Source organism: Mytilus edulis, chromosome 13 (genome assembly GCF_963676685.1).
Source record: "Mytilus edulis chromosome 13, xbMytEdul2.2, whole genome shotgun sequence".
Taxonomy (NCBI): Eukaryota; Metazoa; Mollusca; class Bivalvia; order Mytilida; family Mytilidae; genus Mytilus; species Mytilus edulis.
Window position 1 is genome coordinate 35,177,205 of NC_092356.1, and position 17,504 is coordinate 35,194,708.

Sequence of the window (17,504 nt, forward strand, 5' to 3'; positions counted from 1 at the left end):
CAACGAAAACCAATGCACTACAGGCTCTTAGTTTCGGATATCCAATCAGAACTAGGTTTGGATGAAACATGTTTATGCGCACTCAACCCTCCTCTAACTTCAGTAGTTGTGTTACAACAAAACATAAAAACTATCCATTAAAATAGACTTGAACAATTGAAAATGAATTTTCTAATCTGATTGAAGTATGATTTTAATTAATGAACAGATGAAAAAAAAATATTTAAACCTATTCCATTAAAATTGAGCATGGAAATGGGGAATGTGTCAAAGGGACAACAACCCGACCACAGAAAAGACAACAGCAGAAGGTCACCAACAGGTCTACAATGTAGCGAGAAATTCCCGCACCCGGAAGCGTCCTTCAGCTGGTCCCTTAACAAATATATACTACTTCAGTGATAATGAACGCCATACTAAACTCCAAATTGTACACAAGAAACTAAAATTAAAAATAATACAAGACTAACAAAGACCAGAGGCTCCTGACTTGGGATATGTGCAAAAATGCGGCGGGGTTTAACATGTTTATGAGATCTCATTCCTCCCCTATACCTCTATCCAATGTAGAAAAGTAAACGCATAACAATACGCACATTAAAATTCAATTCAAGAGAAGTCCGAGCCAGATGTCAGAAGATGTAACCAAAGAAAATAAACAAAATGACAATAATACATAATTAACAACAGACTACTAGCAGTTAACTGACATGCCAGCTCCAGACTTCAATTAAACTGATTGAAAGATTATGATTTCATCATATGAATATCAGGCACAATCCTTTCCGTTAGATGTTTAGTATCATACCATCATAACATATATGAGAGGATTATAACCCGTGTCATGCCAACAACTTGTTTTTGAATAAATGTGTTTTGTTCCGGTACACTATGTTTAAAGTTATAGTTAGAATGTTGGATTGATGGCATTTAAAAATAAGCTAATTGGAAAGACTAGTAAGTTTATAAATTTTCGATCTGTGAGTTTGACTGTCCCTCTGATTTCGTTCGCCCCTCTTGAAAACAGATTGAATCTAAATTTCTTGGAGCAACAATGACCATCACCGTAATATTAACAATATTCACACATTTATTTAAATAGGAACCAAGGTAAGATTTGACAGATTTGAATGCTGGAGTTATTTAAATATTAAATATATTCTATCAATGTAGTTTACTATTAGAAAAATGCTTTTTATGGTCTTCAGATTTATCAATCCGTGTGAACAGTCTATGTTCACAAAATGCTTTAGAAATACATGTATACTCATATTTGGGACTACTTCTAAATAGTATGTAATTGATATTTAGCATTTGACTAAGTTGGTGTAAACCATTGTTTTTCATATTGATAAAGGATTATCAAGTCTTAAAATTAGAACGACGTTAATTTTGTTTATATCAATTAGTGGCATCATCATGATACCTATGGTTATGTTGTCTCCGATCAACTGTTGTATCGTAATTATAACAAAAGAGGAAGATTTGGGTGGTCATGAAATCTTTATTCAAACCTAGGGATATATTTCCTGTAGTCGTTAAATCCAAGACAGTTCTCAAATTTTATTAAATTCCTCAAACTGTTCAAGATTTGGTTTTCCTGCTTTCTTTCGAGATTGATTTAAGGTTGAGGGAATTATATCAATTTATTTTTGTGGGATTTTTTTCTAAAGATATGTAAACAATAACTTTAAATTTCTAAGCTCTGAGAAAGCGGTTTAGATATGTGTGTGTACTTTGAAATATGTTTGCCCAGTTTGTACTACATATTGAATACAATAGTTAAGTTTTGTTACATGTATGTTACCACATATATGAGGGTATTGGGTTTTTAAGTTATTTCATATGAAAAGGATTACGCAAAAGTTTTTACTGGCCAACTAGAATTATCGAAAGTTTATCTGCATTGCATGGGCATATTTGAGGTTATACACTGGTTATACACTTTAATTTGTGTACAGCTATCTAGTTGCAGAGGTATTGCCTCCTTTTACACTCATAATAACATCTTCTTATAGTTAACGTAATTGTAAAATGTGCAAAATTTGAAGGTACAGTTCGATCAGGGGCAGGTTCTACTTATGACTACATGTTGAATCGTTTGTTTGATAAATTTTGAAATGATTATCACATGCATACATATTTATCCAAATATTCGGATTAATTATAATAAAAATGTAAATGTGATTTGAATTATACACATAGCTTTGGTTGGGATGCGCATTTCACTCATGCGGCCATCTGAATAGTACATTTCAGGATTTTGGCCCTCAATGCCTTTCATCTTTGGACCTTATTCACAATTGTAATCCTGTATTACATATTTGTGATAAGTTAACAGACATTTAGAATAACAATTTTCAGGAACTTATTAAGAAAAAAGGCTTTCGTAAATTTGAAAGAGGGGACATCGATGATGAAGATGAAGACGAAATTCATTACTTTATACGAATGGCGGAATGTAAGTTATTTGAAATATAGCCAAATAAATATTTTTATTTTTCTGTTATCAAAAATAATTGTTTTGTCCAGTGTATAACATATGCTTTACTTGTGGTGTTCGATCAAAATGTAAAATTTAAATCCGTTACCCCCGAAGAGAAATAGCATTGCTCTGTAAGGGTAGTGAACCATTCCGTCTACTAATCGATTTGTCGCTGGGGTGCATGTTGTTGAGTTAACCTACTTGCCTCTATATAGCATTCCACTTTATTCCAATGGCAGTTCAATCTATTTGATCCTATCATTCCGAGCATGCATTTTCCTTTAATTGTTACTGTGTTTCTCGAACTGAATACGTATTAAAAAATTGCAATAGCCGTTTCGGAAGCAATCATCTAAAATAGTCATTTGTAATTAAGAAAATTAAAAATCTTAGATAACAGCTACGCACGTATATTATAATGTATACACACAATTTATCAACATGTTTTGTCATACAATGTAAACCTTTTGTTATCCTGTATTCATTACTAGCGTGGCAGATAATAAGAACAATGTTTTGCATGCGATTCATTATAAGAAAGATAACTGATATGTACAACACACTGTTTGAATTGAATATTACACCAGTTTCAGAACCAATTTGGAATTAATATAAGTCAAACAAAGTGTTAGGCAATTGAACAATTGAAATATATAACTACGTGTAAAAAAGGGGGACGAAACATAACAGAGGGACAGTCAAGCTCATAAATCGATAAACTGACAACGCCATGGCTAAAAATAAAAAAGACAAACAGACAAACAATAAAACACATGCCACAACATACAAAAACTAAAGAATAAGCAACACAAAACCCACAAAAACTAAGGGTGATCTCAGGTGCTCCGAAAGGGTATGCAGATTCTGCTCCACATATGTCACCCGTTGTGTTGCTTAAGTGATAACAAATCCGGTATATAGTCTATTTTGGTAGGTCACATTCATGAAAGGGAAGAGGATTATAGTTACGACGTAAGGAACATATCCGATATCATTTGTGAAACGGTTATTCCATAACAGTCAACCAACTCGTGATGGCGTCCGTAAAATTTACGAATGGATGATTCCGACTTCACCATTTGTAACTCTTGCTTTAACAGCTTCGTTGTGAGAAGCAACCCTCTATCAAGAAAATCATGATAGGAAAAGCAAGCACGGGAATATCATATCAAATACTAGATTAAAAAAGTAGTTGGTATATTTTTGTCATTGATTATAATATATATAACACATTGCATTGAATATATATAAGAACTAGAAGCCAATACATGTTTTTTTTTTACAAATAGACGTCATGGGAGAAGTCGTATTACCAGTCATTATATCGTTGAGAAATGGCGGAATGACAACGGACGTGATGACAAGTGCAGCTGAATCACACATACCTATAATTCGATTAAAGGTAAAGTATCTTATTAGTATTTGACACAAGAAAATTTACATAAATGTATCAACACTGCCGAGAGTCGAAGTCACTCATCTATGTCAAAAGTGGCGTTGTCGTTTTTAGTTTGAAATAGATACCAGTTCGACCCTATACTATTATTCTTTATTTTCTGTATTATTATTACGTTTGTATTATACAGTTGGGTGCAGACCAAGCATTACATAAAGTAAACGCAAGTTAACGCCGTGTGCACATATAAATAGTTGAATTTTCGATTGATAAACTGATTTGTGTTCCATTCGTTTTCATTATAATATGATGACAATACTCCTTGAAGTCAAAATAATACTTTCACCACGTATATATAGTATGGTTTATAATGAAAACAATTGGAAGTCTTAATAGAGGTTGGTATAATATAAGACACATATATAACGTGTGTTTGTACCTGCAGAAAGGAAAGTGTTTGTTTTTATCTTTTACGGCATTTATTATTAAGAGTGTTTATTCATGTTATTAGATGACATAATAAATAGTAGTTTGATGAAAATTCAAACTTACCAAAAGTCAACATTTTTCAGAAACACAGCTTGGATGTAAGCGTCTTAACACCTATTTCAAGTGATGATTGCTCTGTTCAAATGAAAGAACACAGAACAGATATAAAAAATCCATGGAGTGTGAAGAAATCAAAACCAAGGGATTACGAATTAGGAAAATATGACGGAGAGAATGATCCAGATGAAATAGCTCTCATATCAGAGATTCAGTCGGATTTTCGGGACAATTTGGATGCTTTAGTTTGCTGTTTAATCATTGGAGGTATTGTTGAGTAATACATGTGGTCCGTTTTTATAGATGCAAAATGTTTCTAAACCTATGTTTTTTTGTTTGTATTTTAATATATATTTGTTGACGACGTATAGCGTTCACGGTTGTGACGACTCCCATTATCTATTTGGCCATTCACGTGACATGCCAGAAACTTTCAGATAATTATTTGGAATTTGGTAACCTCGAATACTAATGGTGTATTAAACTGTAAGTCGTTTCAGATAAACAACAACCCTAATTTGTTTTAAAACTGTATAGTGTTATGTTGTTAACGTAAAGGCTCTATAATAGCTTTCCTGACTATAAAATTACACAACCATGTCCGGTCGAAAAAAGAAATAAGTTAAATTAAAGAAAAACGGTTGAGAGATTTATTCATGTATGCAAACTATTGCTTAAGAAGTCTTGGAGGTAGTTAGTTTCAAGAAAGAATCTTATGCATATTTATCAACTTATCAACCTGTTTAATCAAATTGATATCAATATACTACTATCTGTATGTTCGTCCGTCGACACGCTATTACTAAAAAATCCCTTGCACATCAAACTATACACTGATTTTTTAATATTTTGTTCCTATTTTTTCTTGCGTCTAAAACTGGTAAGCTTTAATCTTTCGAAAAAGTAATCAGGCACGATCGTGATGCTAATTGAATATTCGTTTTGCCGTTTATGCTGAATTGTATCATATCATAAATGATACTCTGTTTTGCCACGGTGATTGTATATCCAGTCTCCAAAGATTTTAGAGCTTAAAGGTCCTAGTTCTATTAATCATCTTACAACTAGTATGTGTTTTATTCACCCTTCACGTTGCTTGATATGGATAATTTTAATATTTATCAGTTATTTCATAATAGATGCAATAGTAATGATAGTAATAATTTTTGTGTCGGGATGTCTTCTTTTATATACTTGTAACAACCCAATGAAGCATCGGATTTGCAACAACTGGTGTATTATATTTGCCTTATCAATTAAAAATTAGAATGAAGAATATTCATGCATTTAAATGTACTGTAACGTTGGCTTATAGTTAGATAACAAATTAACAATTTCGGGAGAGACTGTCTAGAAAAATTAAATTTAAATCAATGTGTTTACTTCAACCGTATGCTCATCGTATGGTCTCTTTAAAAAAACTGATATCTACAAGTAAGCATTAAAACCCATACTGGAAACTTTCATCGGATGCTCAATCGTGTGTGTATGCATAAGTTAGTTTACACATATTGTATTGTTCAAAAAGGACAAATCGTTAAAAACACTTAGTAACGTCTTCGTCTCCATAAATTTTATGTTTCAATACGTAGTTATGTTAATTTTGACGTCAATCGTGTATTCACTTTGTAAATGGTGTGTCATCTTTGAAAATATCATAAGATTAATGCCTTTATGGAATTAATTGGTGTATAAACTCGATCAATTTATCCTACAAACAAACCATGACTTTTTTGCTATGCTTGTGAGTGACTTGGTCCAGTTTATATACCAATACATCTCTTTATAAAGGCGTTTAATCCTTATAGTTCTTTAAAATTGGAGATACGGACTATATTGTTTTACACTCGTTGTCGCTATCACACATTAATTGTAAATGTATGTCGTTGAATAGGCCTAGTGTATGAACATATTTCATGTATTTGTTGGTCATCGGAAAAATATGTACTGCATGAAATTTGCTATCTGATAAAAAAAAACTACAAAAACTCTTATCATCAATCAAACGAATGTTTTTGTGTTCAATATTTGAACGATTTTAAAACGTGTAGTGAAAATAATTTTTCTTAATGTCGGTGTTGTTGTCACCGCCATCTTGTTTACATTGGTTACGAAAAGAAATTCGGTCAACGTCGTCTATCGGAAAACAACACGTCAATATCAACTACCGGAAATCTTCTCGATTAATCATATCAACGTATTCCCTTATATGCAATTCATATAAGAACTATCGTTGTTGAATTCATCCATGTATATCTTTATTTTGAGGGTGACCTACTATTTATAGTATTTTGATTAATATTAACAGTATCGATGGAAGAAGAATCGATGGAAAAGAAAATATATGTGAGTTTTATCTAAAAACGAAATCATTAGATAGATGTAATAGCTGAAAATAATAAGACACATGCTTACACCGTATTCTGACTTCTTTAAAGCTGAGTGTTTGTTCATTCTACATTAGCTAAAGGTATAGGGGAGGGCTGAAATCTTTCAAAACATGTTAACCTCTCCGTATTGTTTGCAACGGTAAAAAAAACGGAGCCCAAGGATTGTGTTGGTTCTTCGATGTAAGTTCATTAATATGTTGTAGAAATAAGAACGACGTCCATTGGCACTGAACTAGTACATATTTTATGTAGAGGCCAGCTAAAGACCAATTACTGGTGTGGAATATTGTTGCTGGCTGTTATCTGCTTTTTATAAAAATGAAGATGTGGAATGATTGCCAATGCGACAAATCTCCACAAAAGACCAAATGACACAGACAAACAGTCGGGTTGTTGAATCGTTGACACATTCCACCATTTCCATTCTCAACTATATCAAGACAAACAATTAAATCAAGAGAAATACGTAAAAACAAGTCTACGAAAAGGGCAAAAGATACAAATATGTCGTTTAATATTAATGAGTCTTGAAAAAAAACTGATATCGCGGTGTCAAACGTGTTCACTTAATTCTACACTGACGACTAATCATCATGAACCCTTGAGAAACGTAAGTGGTATCTAGAAGGGTTTATATGCAAACAAATTCTGATCCACTTGTTACTTGTGATAAGTTTAAATGTGTTGATGAGTCTCATTTATAACACTGCATTTACATAGCAAAATAAAGCAACACTTATCTTATCAATAGGGCAGAATGTTAGTTCCTTCAGTAGAGTTGAAGTTGATTCTAGAGCAATTAGCTTCTTATCGAAATCAAAATACATTACTCAGGCATGTAAAGGGGTGTATGGAGAGGGGGCATTACAAAATGCTGGCAACCCATACTCACGCGCGTTTTGTCGACCCGAGACTCATCCCTGACGCTCAGATCAAAATTGTTAAAAACAAACAAGTATAAGATGAAGAGCATTGTGGAGTTACGTTGACCAATAAAAACATACATACATTAAATGTTTAAATTTATATTCATAGCTTGATTAAACAGTTAATTACTTTTTTACATAAGTAGAAATAGGAAGATGTGGTGTGAGTGCCAATGAGACAACTCTTCATCCAAATAACAATTTATAAAAGTAAACCATTATAGGTCAATGTACGTTCTTCAACACGGAGCCTTGGCTCACACCGAACAAAAAACAAAAAACTATAAACATGAAAAAGGGCCCCAACATTACTAGTGTAAAACCATTCAAACGGGAAACCAACGGTTTAATTTATATGAAAATGTTTATAGATTTTCACATCTTGCATTTTCAACATTTCCTTAAATTGTTATTTTTTGTTGGTTGTAGCATCAACTGTCTGCATATTTAAATATTGAAACATAAAATTGTATCTTAAAGATACTGTTAAATAAGATATCTTTTGAATTTATCATTTCTATAATACTTTTGAATATTGCAATATAGTAATTGTCTTGAAAAATGTATGTGTTTGACACAAGTTGAATTGACAGGGTATATATACATTCTTCTTATTCTTACCCGATATAAACTTTACCAGACCTGATGATTATCGTTCATCTAATCAGTGTGTGATAGAAATTTTCCATGGGTCCAAATCTCTAACATGTATAAGAACGTCAAGTTATCTTGCCCTTGTCTGAATTTCGTGTATAACGTCATATAAAAAGGACAACAATGCCTAATGATGTCACATAAAGAAGAACTGAATTTTTGCAGATCATTCGAAACGAGTTATTAAGTTTATGTGTATATCGTCTACAAAAACAATCCATAAACGTATTCTACCACTATATATCGTACAAGACGGTATTCAACCACTTTCGGCGAGTGTCGTGTTGTAAAATTAACTGACTTGAGTTTTTTTTATCGTATCACACTTGATGTAGTGATATCATCTATATGTTATGTATTTATTTTTATGGCATATTGCAAGCAGACAAATGTCGATTAAATTTCAGGGTTCTTATACTGACGTTTATCCAAACGCCTTGTCGATGTACCTTTTAAAGGAAGGAAAATGGGGAATTCCAAAAGAGCATATCAAAAAATCTTTCAGTCATAAATCAATTGAATACATTTATGAGGAGGTAAGATTTTCAATAAGAAATCAAGAAATTACCCCACATCAAAAATTTAAAAGATACCCTTTCAAACATGAAACATACAGGTTAAAACAAGAGTGTTTATAGATTGAAACTATATGATTTGCTCACCGTGTTGAAGACGCATTGGTAAGCTTCGTTGTTTGTCTGTTCTTTGGTTGGGTTGTCATCTCTTTGTCACCTTACCTGTTTCCATTCTCTATTTTATAATAAGACTGATTATATAACAAAATTTACAATAACGTATGACTGTGTTGTCAATTTTTTATCACAAATTATCTATCTTGAATTATTAGGGAGAATACTAGAGTAAACTAACGTAAGATAGCTTTCAAGCACCTAATTGCAATCCTTTTGCATGCATGTGCTTAATTGTCTCTAAGCAATTTTAACGATCACAACAATTTTGAGTTTGTTCAATTAAGAATATTGGGTATGATTTCAAATAAGACTATATGAGTTACCAAGCTTGACAATACATGGTAATTAAAAATGAAAGCTAAGTCTACAGAAAAAATATGAAAAAAATATCCTTAGTTGAACGACTTATCAACATAGATGGATAAATTAACAAAGATACCGATCTCCGAGGAGAATTTTAAACGGACAGAATATAAGCAAATTGATAAAATCAAACGCCTAAACACAACAAATTCCGGACTTGGCACATGTATTTTATGATGTCGACAATGTTGGAATAAACCTGGTTTAAAGCAAGCTAAATATCTCACTTGTATGATAGTCGGAAACAATTTCATTAAATTGACAACAATGTGTGATCAAAGCTAACATATATAACAGTTCAAAATGTCAAAATAAAGGTTGTGTTAAAATTTTATACAAACAAACACATATGACAACAAACAAATAACAAAAGGCATATGGAAAACACACATTAGTAAAAACGAAAGATCAGAATAGAAACAAATTCCTAAAAAAACAATAACACAATGCCGGGAATGTATAAGTAGCAATCCCCGTCGATTTTTAGGGACGCCATCACGACTTGGTTGACCGTTATGGAATAAACGTTTCACAAATGATATCGAATGTGTCCCTTCCATTTCATGAATATGACCTACCGAATTAAGACTATTTACCGGATTTGTTATTATATAAGCAACACATGTTGTGCAGAATCTGCTTACCCTTCCGGAGCACCTGAGATCATCCCTAGTTGTTGGTGTTCGTGTTGCTTATTTTCTTGTTTTTAATGTTGTGTCATGTGTACTATTGTTTGTCAGTTTGTTTTTTTTCATTTGAAGCCATGTCGTTGTCAGATAATTTTCGATTAATGAGTTTGACTGTCCCTCTGGTATCTTTCGTCCCTCATTTAGCAATCCACGTTGAGTGAATATTACCAAACATAGATTTAAGAGTAAAAGTTTATTTACAAATACAAATACAAGAATACTATAACTCATTTTTAAAATCATAAACAACGTCAGTACCTATAATCTATATTGCAAGGCCATCGTGTATTTTTTGTGAAGTTTATACTGAATATCTATCAATAATGTCTCGGTATTTTCCGATGATTTTTGTTACAAAAAAATACGAGACGTTCTTTGACAAACTCCTAGTTCATCAAGTTTCTTCTCAGGAAATTGTGATGTTTTATAAAGTTTGAATCCCAGCTACTAGCTTTTGAATATCCAATTAGTTTGGACATGTATATCTATCAATAAGTTATCACTTATTCTGACATCCACTAGACTACATTTAATAGTGTGTCAACTAATAACAGTTGGATATTATTTAGCGTTAGTTTGTGATGGGTTTCCCATTTATCCCTGCCAGGACTGGTTTTTAATAATGTTGTGTATCACATGTTTTGTTTTAATGATATAAAAACATTTGAAGTACTATTCCAAATAAAATAGCAAATATGAATGAATAGATAAATGGACGGAAACATAATTCGACAGTATAGTCAATTAGTTAATTTCTTTTCAGTGGGTGAACCTAGCCTTATTCGCAATATATGCTCTAATGTTGTCTTTATATGAGTTAGTATCATTCAATTTGGGCTATCCAAGCATTATATGTTTAAACTTGTCTATTTTTAAAATTTTAAGAATGCTTGGATGACAAAAATTAGTTGGTTTCTCATGTAGTAATTAATGAGTGAGTTTTCAACATAAAAATTTAAATAAGTATTGAAAAAATAAGATGTATTCCTTCAACCAAAAATTAAATAAACAGTAGAACAGGGGGAATGAAAGAAAATTAAAGACTCGAGTATTACTTAGATGAAGTGATACCATAACGGTATGATATATTTTCTATAATTGATAAATGTACTTTCTTGTCTTTTCATAAAAGGATATGACATCCGAAATCAAGGACGGCTTATGGTCTTATCTGAAATCTAGAACCCGAATGGCATATAAAACTCCTGATTTTCGAGGTATTTATTGAGTTTTTAGAATGATCCTTTTCAATTGTCAAAGATTATACATTTGTGAAGTTTGCTTGAAAAACATAAAATATCAAAAAGGGAAACGTAATATTAAAAAAAACGAGCTGTATAGAAAAGTCAAATCCTTCCCTTATCAAATAGTAAAATAAAAAGCTGAAACACATCAAATGAATGAAAAACTACTGTCATAGTCCTACTTTGTAAAATAAGTATACATAAAATCTTTAGCTATTATCACACATAATGTGGTAATATGATTTAACATGAAAATTACCAGCAGCTTGGGATATGCGACATAATTGATGTTATTGGAAAACGTGTAATTTGAGTCTTTTTATACGATTTAAAGCTTAATAATCATATTTTATTTGACATTATTTTAAAAACATTGCATAATGATGTAAATCTTTATCAAGATTCAGATTCAGAAGCTTCGGATTCTGAGAATGACGAAGAAGAAAGACATTCAGATGCAGATAACCCAAGGCGCAGTAGATTGGTAAATCGGCGTTTCAATAAGGCTGATCCTAATTTAAAAGGTTAATTCAGTTTTATATTTTGTTATATAATGCAATATTAGCAACATTACTGTCGATGTGATAATCGTAAGAAATCTGAAAGTAGTAACATAAATTTTGTTTCTACAACATCTTCGTTTAAAGCAATATCTGGTCTATAGAACAGGAATACCAAACTGATAAAAACGAATAGACGTCATGCCGCTTTAACTTTACAAATTCAAATGTAAAACTGTTCACTTAATGCACAGTAAGTCGTTTCATGTACATTTATATTCCAGTATACTGACTTTGGAAAATAACAAGATGAACATTGCTTCACTAGTTGTTACCATAATAACGAAGAAGGATACACAGAAAACAGAAAATATGTATAGTTCATTGCGAAGTTTTACTCAAAAAATGTTTATGTTGCTCTGTTCTATGTGTATAACGTAAATGTTGAACATTGTCCGTTATTTTTTGTTTGTTGTTATTCAACGCCTTTTTTTTTTCATTTTGCCTCTATTTACGAATATTGGTAATGAACGGGGCATATACAACTTCTCTAAATATTGATCCTTTTTATATAGATTTGATCGAACAACCTATTGCAATGTAGTGAGTACCGATAAAAATATAAAGGGTTTCATAGTTTGCTTGCATCTTTGTTTCCATTTTTTTCTTTGGGGAGGCGTAACTTCCTATGTATGGGTTGTTAGGATGAGCCGCTGGTTGGGGAGGTGAAATATCAGTAGTATATGATAAGGTCAATAAACTTACAGTCACTTGTACTGGAAAAGTCGCGTCATTTATTCACAGCCGAAAGTCTCGACGTAAGTTAACATTACATAAAGAATCTTAGCCACAAATATTTCCCTTTCCCAATAGACAACATGAAACTTTACAAATATATATAAAGATATATATTTTAAAGAATTAAAATACACGAAAAAGATTGGGTAATGAAACCGCAGCGACACCCCTATCAATTAAGTAGTGAAGTGGCCCAAACCAGTATGTTTCTAACAACTTAATAAACGTTAAATTTAATTCGACTTTTAATTTATTTAACGAAACTGTTTTTAAAAGGTAACAAAGTATGACGAAAAAAGTGACATTGTATACAAATGTTTTCCTCTGAGGTTTATCATACAGTCTAAAGGTGTTCAAATTATACGATAACTTAAATGCAGTCAGAAATTCCCAATTTCTTACATTTGTTTTACATTGTGTGGGTTTTGGTATATGTTTGTACATGTTGAATTCACAGATGATTATATCTATATATTTTCATAGGACGCAATATCAAACTAAATGTGTCAGTTTCTCAACTGTATGGACTTATACTATTTGCCTTGCTGCAAAAACAGTATTGGTCAGGCGCAAAACAGCTGATAGAAACGGGATGTGTAAGTAAATTGTTTTACCAACTTTATCAGCTTTGAATACGAAAACCTTTATGATGGAATTCTATTTCTGGCATCAACATGTTTTATCATGACCTCATATAAAGGTTCCACTATCTCAAAAACAATTGGTTCCTGTTGTATCAATTTGAACAGGAACTAGTATTCATAGCATATCATGAATTCCCTATAAACATGAAATTTATTCGATGATGCGAGTAAATTTACACGATTAATGAACAAACGCTGCATAAATGAATGCAAATAGCCAATATTTTGCCCTTGATCTACGATAACCTTGTTATCAAATGCAAAATAGCCTTTACTAGGGACAAAGAAGTGTCGAAACTGTTACTGTTTAATGCAAAGTAAAATGTTCACAACCAACTGTCGACACATTCAAATGTTAGTCAAAGCCTACCCTAGTGATAATTCACTGCGTCAACATTGTTGTATAAATATATGATTTTGCAATATATAATATGAGCGGTGCTTGTATACAGGTAAAACTCAGTTTTGCCATTTATCTTAATTTATCACTGTGTACATGTATACGCATCGGGTAAGTTGTTTTTTTGGCTGATACCTTGACATGAAGATAACGTATACCAGATTCATGTATTTATATAGTTTAGGTGTTTTGTTTAGTTCGTTATACACATGTGTTAACTGTAACTCTTAATGCAATGTTAGTTATCACGAATGTTGAATGGTTAAACTATTTGTTAATAGCACCATCAATAGGAACTATCGATTTTAACTTTTATATTGATAAATAGGATAGACTCATAATTTTGAACGGTGTATTTCTCCTTTCATGTTGTTTTTACTGTATTTGAAATATCACAACAAAAACCTTTCAATTCTCTAGGCTGACTGAGAAAGAATTATTATTTTTTAAATCAAAAATAGCTTATAACGGGTTTTTTTTGTTTTTTTTTATAATTATTGGTTTTTTTTTGGTTTTTTTTTTTGTTATCCAAAGGGTATCGTTTTATATAAGTAAGATAACTTTGTTTCTTTTTAAAAATGCTCCTGTTTCAGATTAGGATTCATCATATTCTCATTGGATGCGTCATCTTAGAAGATGCAGTGAACAACTGGAGAACAAATCTTTTTTTGAAGGAAAAATTACAACGATTTAAAAGGTAACTATAATTCAACATTCAACTATTATACCAATACAAACACGTATATTTTACCAATTGCAATTACAGAATCAATGATTCTCAACTAAAACATTTAATTGTTTTGTCGGTATAGTACAATGTTCGTCCTTTCAACTATACCTCTGAATGCATTGTTAACCAGGTTCAAGCCTCCATTTTTTTCTAAATGTCATGTTTCAAGTCAGGAATATGGCATTTGTCATAAAATAGTTCGTTTTTATATATGTTAGCATTTGCTTTTTGTTTTAAAAAGTTAAATCACAAAAATACCGAAATCCGAGGGCAATTCATAATGAAAAGGCTCTAATCAAAGGGCAAAATTTAAAGCTCAAACACATCAAAGGAATCGATAACAACTGATATATTCCTCACTTGGTATATGTATTTTCTGATGTAGAAAAATGTTGGATTAAGCCTGGTTGTATAGCTACCATAATCTGTTACGTGAATAACTGTAGGAAACCCACTGCCATGTTGTGGACTTTGTACAGGTAATTCAGGGTTTCTGTTGTTTCATTCTTTATTTAAAGTTTATAAAATAAAGACATTGAATGTCATTACAAGAATCAATTTTCGATTTAACTTCCTTCATACTTGTTCAATAGTCCCTGATAATCATTTAAGTCATTATAGCCTAAATATCTACTTTCATATCTACTATGCTTTTTCAAATACAACCTATTGTTGTATTCTGCTTTTTGCTGCCACATTCACTCATCTTCTGTCATTGCTGAATCGCTGTAGCTCTCTGTCTGTGCTTTGATGTTTTAAGGTGGTTCCAACCTTCACAAGATGTTCCTACCCTGTTCCTTTACATCCTCCGGTTGGCAGGTCAGAAGGGGTGGCTTCAATGTCAGGTCATCTCGGTTATGTAATAATATGCAAGGTGAACGTTTTGCTGCTTCCCCTAGATGTCTTACTTCTGTCGTCATTCCTTTTTAAATATTCCCATTGCTTGACTGACTGCAGAACATCCTCTACAGACTACTTCTACTTGGAACAGCCACGTTTTCCAATCTCTCTCTCCACATGTTGTCTTCAGCTCTGGGTACTTTTGATAATGTCAGCCCTCATATTCCATTCACTGCCATTTCCAAGATGAAATCCTGTTGCATGTTTAGTATCTCCCTGTATGAAGAATATGGTCTGCTTTGCCACTGTTGTTGATGGTGTCCTCTTCCTTCTCTCAATATCAAGAATCTCGGCCAGAATTTTCTAGAAGGTTATCGTGCGCCATCGATATATTTCTTGTGTCAGCGCAACCTTAACAGACTAAAAATGAAATTCAGTCACTTTACACTGAAAATATATGTCACATTAAACTAGGTATGGACTTTTATTAATTAGAAGTTTTTATCGATCATAGAAATGACTTATATGAAACCTTTTCTTTAAATGGTTAAAATTCATCCAACAAGTATTTTATGTGAACTTTTTTTACTTTTTGTAGTGCATTTACACAGAGAGCTATTCGAATAACAAGCTGTATTAACGAAGCAGACAAGAAAAAAAAAGATATTTCGAGAAAAAGAAAAGAGAAAAAAATACAGGATCATGGGAATGATTCCGAAAACGAAGAAGAAAAGGAATTGGGTGAATATATCAACCATGCTGGACGGCTATTATTGAATCATGGATATATAGAGGATGCTATCAAAACACAGAATAAGACTTTCCTCGACAACAACACAGTGAAGAATATCTTAAATGAAATGTGGTACGGTACGGAAAAGTTAGATTCCCGAACGGTAAGATCAAAAGGATCGTTTACATAGCTGGTATATTTGTAATTTATATGGAATTTATAATTTTCAAGAATGTCTACCTTGAAATCTAGATAAAAATATATATATATAATACTACATTAGCAAACACGTAATAGATGATAGATAAGTATGTATAAAATTCGCATTAAAACATTGCAGGAGAAGAATAATAAAAAATATAAAAAGCAACATAAAAACTGGAAATGTGAAATGGTTTTTAGTCGTGCAACAAGACGATGAAATTGCAAAAGTAGTCTTTTAACAGTCTATACTTAAGGTTGCACAATACAAAAGCAAATGAATTTTATCAAATTGTTTTTCATCTGTTTTTGATACTTTTTAATATTAAAACGACGGAAGAAAAAACAGATTTACATATCTTGCACTGTTAATGAGTTTTGTTGATAATTAGTTTTATAAACATATACATGTACATGTAACTGACTGATATTAGATAAGAACATGTGGGCAATACTTTGTGGTTAATCAATAGAATAATGTAATAGCGTTACGGCCACTGACTGGAACTTACCCTAACAGTTATGAAAAAAGATGGATTAGGGGTTTAATGGGGAAAATGAAATTATTCAATTAAAAAGAATCAATATTGGAGCTGCCAGGAGAAAACAAACAAACAATTTTGGGATATAGAGGAAATCAAAATATTAATGTACAGTAATTTTAAACACATGTTTTTATACATCAATTAATGGTTTTGGTGTTTAAACTTGAATTTCTGGAGGCGAATGTTTAAATATCAATTGTTTTAAAAGAAAATACATTATCAAACTGCAAAAAAATGAACAACAACTACATATGTAGTTTGTGTGAAACCATATTGCTATTGTATACAATTATAATTCAAAAAATCCCTCAAAAGGATCCTCTAAACTGACGAACTGATAATTTTTAGGACACATGCAAAACTTACTTTTTTGTAACAATAAAATATATATATATATATATATAACTCGTCTAAACATCCACCCAACAATGTTAGATCTGTAAATTTGCGTTCGCAAATTTTTGGTTCCTCCCTCGCCGGGATTCGAACCCATGCTACTGTGATATCGTGACACCAAATCGCCTGCACTGCAGCCGTCCCGCTAGACCACACGACCACCTGGGCTCTTAAAAAAGAGCTTTCGCTGGCCGTGTGTTACCTTTCCTCGTCAGTTTTAATCTAGCGGCGTACTACAGTACATTATATATAAGGCATGAAGATGTTATTGTTACAGATCAGCTAAATTATCTATAGTAAAGGATCCTACAAATTAATGTAATATACAGTCA

The 17,504-nt window shown here is 32.0% G+C and overlaps 1 protein-coding gene across 1 annotated transcript in view; it reads left to right on the forward strand.

Annotated features, from left to right (window-relative positions):
- The window catches only part of LOC139502177 (uncharacterized), a 95,794-nt gene that overhangs the window by 51,198 nt on the left and 27,092 nt on the right, over positions 1-17,504 (forward strand). The window contains exons 17-26 of the mRNA XM_071291561.1: positions 2,365-2,461; positions 3,775-3,887; positions 4,454-4,694; positions 6,736-6,773; positions 8,805-8,933; positions 11,274-11,358; positions 11,787-11,909; positions 13,167-13,279; positions 14,321-14,424; positions 15,896-16,193. Of these exons, the coding sequence (XP_071147662.1) occupies positions 2,365-2,461; positions 3,775-3,887; positions 4,454-4,694; positions 6,736-6,773; positions 8,805-8,933; positions 11,274-11,358; positions 11,787-11,909; positions 13,167-13,279; positions 14,321-14,424; positions 15,896-16,193 (1,341 nt within the window). The remainder of the gene's footprint in view (positions 1-2,364; positions 2,462-3,774; positions 3,888-4,453; positions 4,695-6,735; positions 6,774-8,804; positions 8,934-11,273; positions 11,359-11,786; positions 11,910-13,166; positions 13,280-14,320; positions 14,425-15,895; positions 16,194-17,504) is intronic.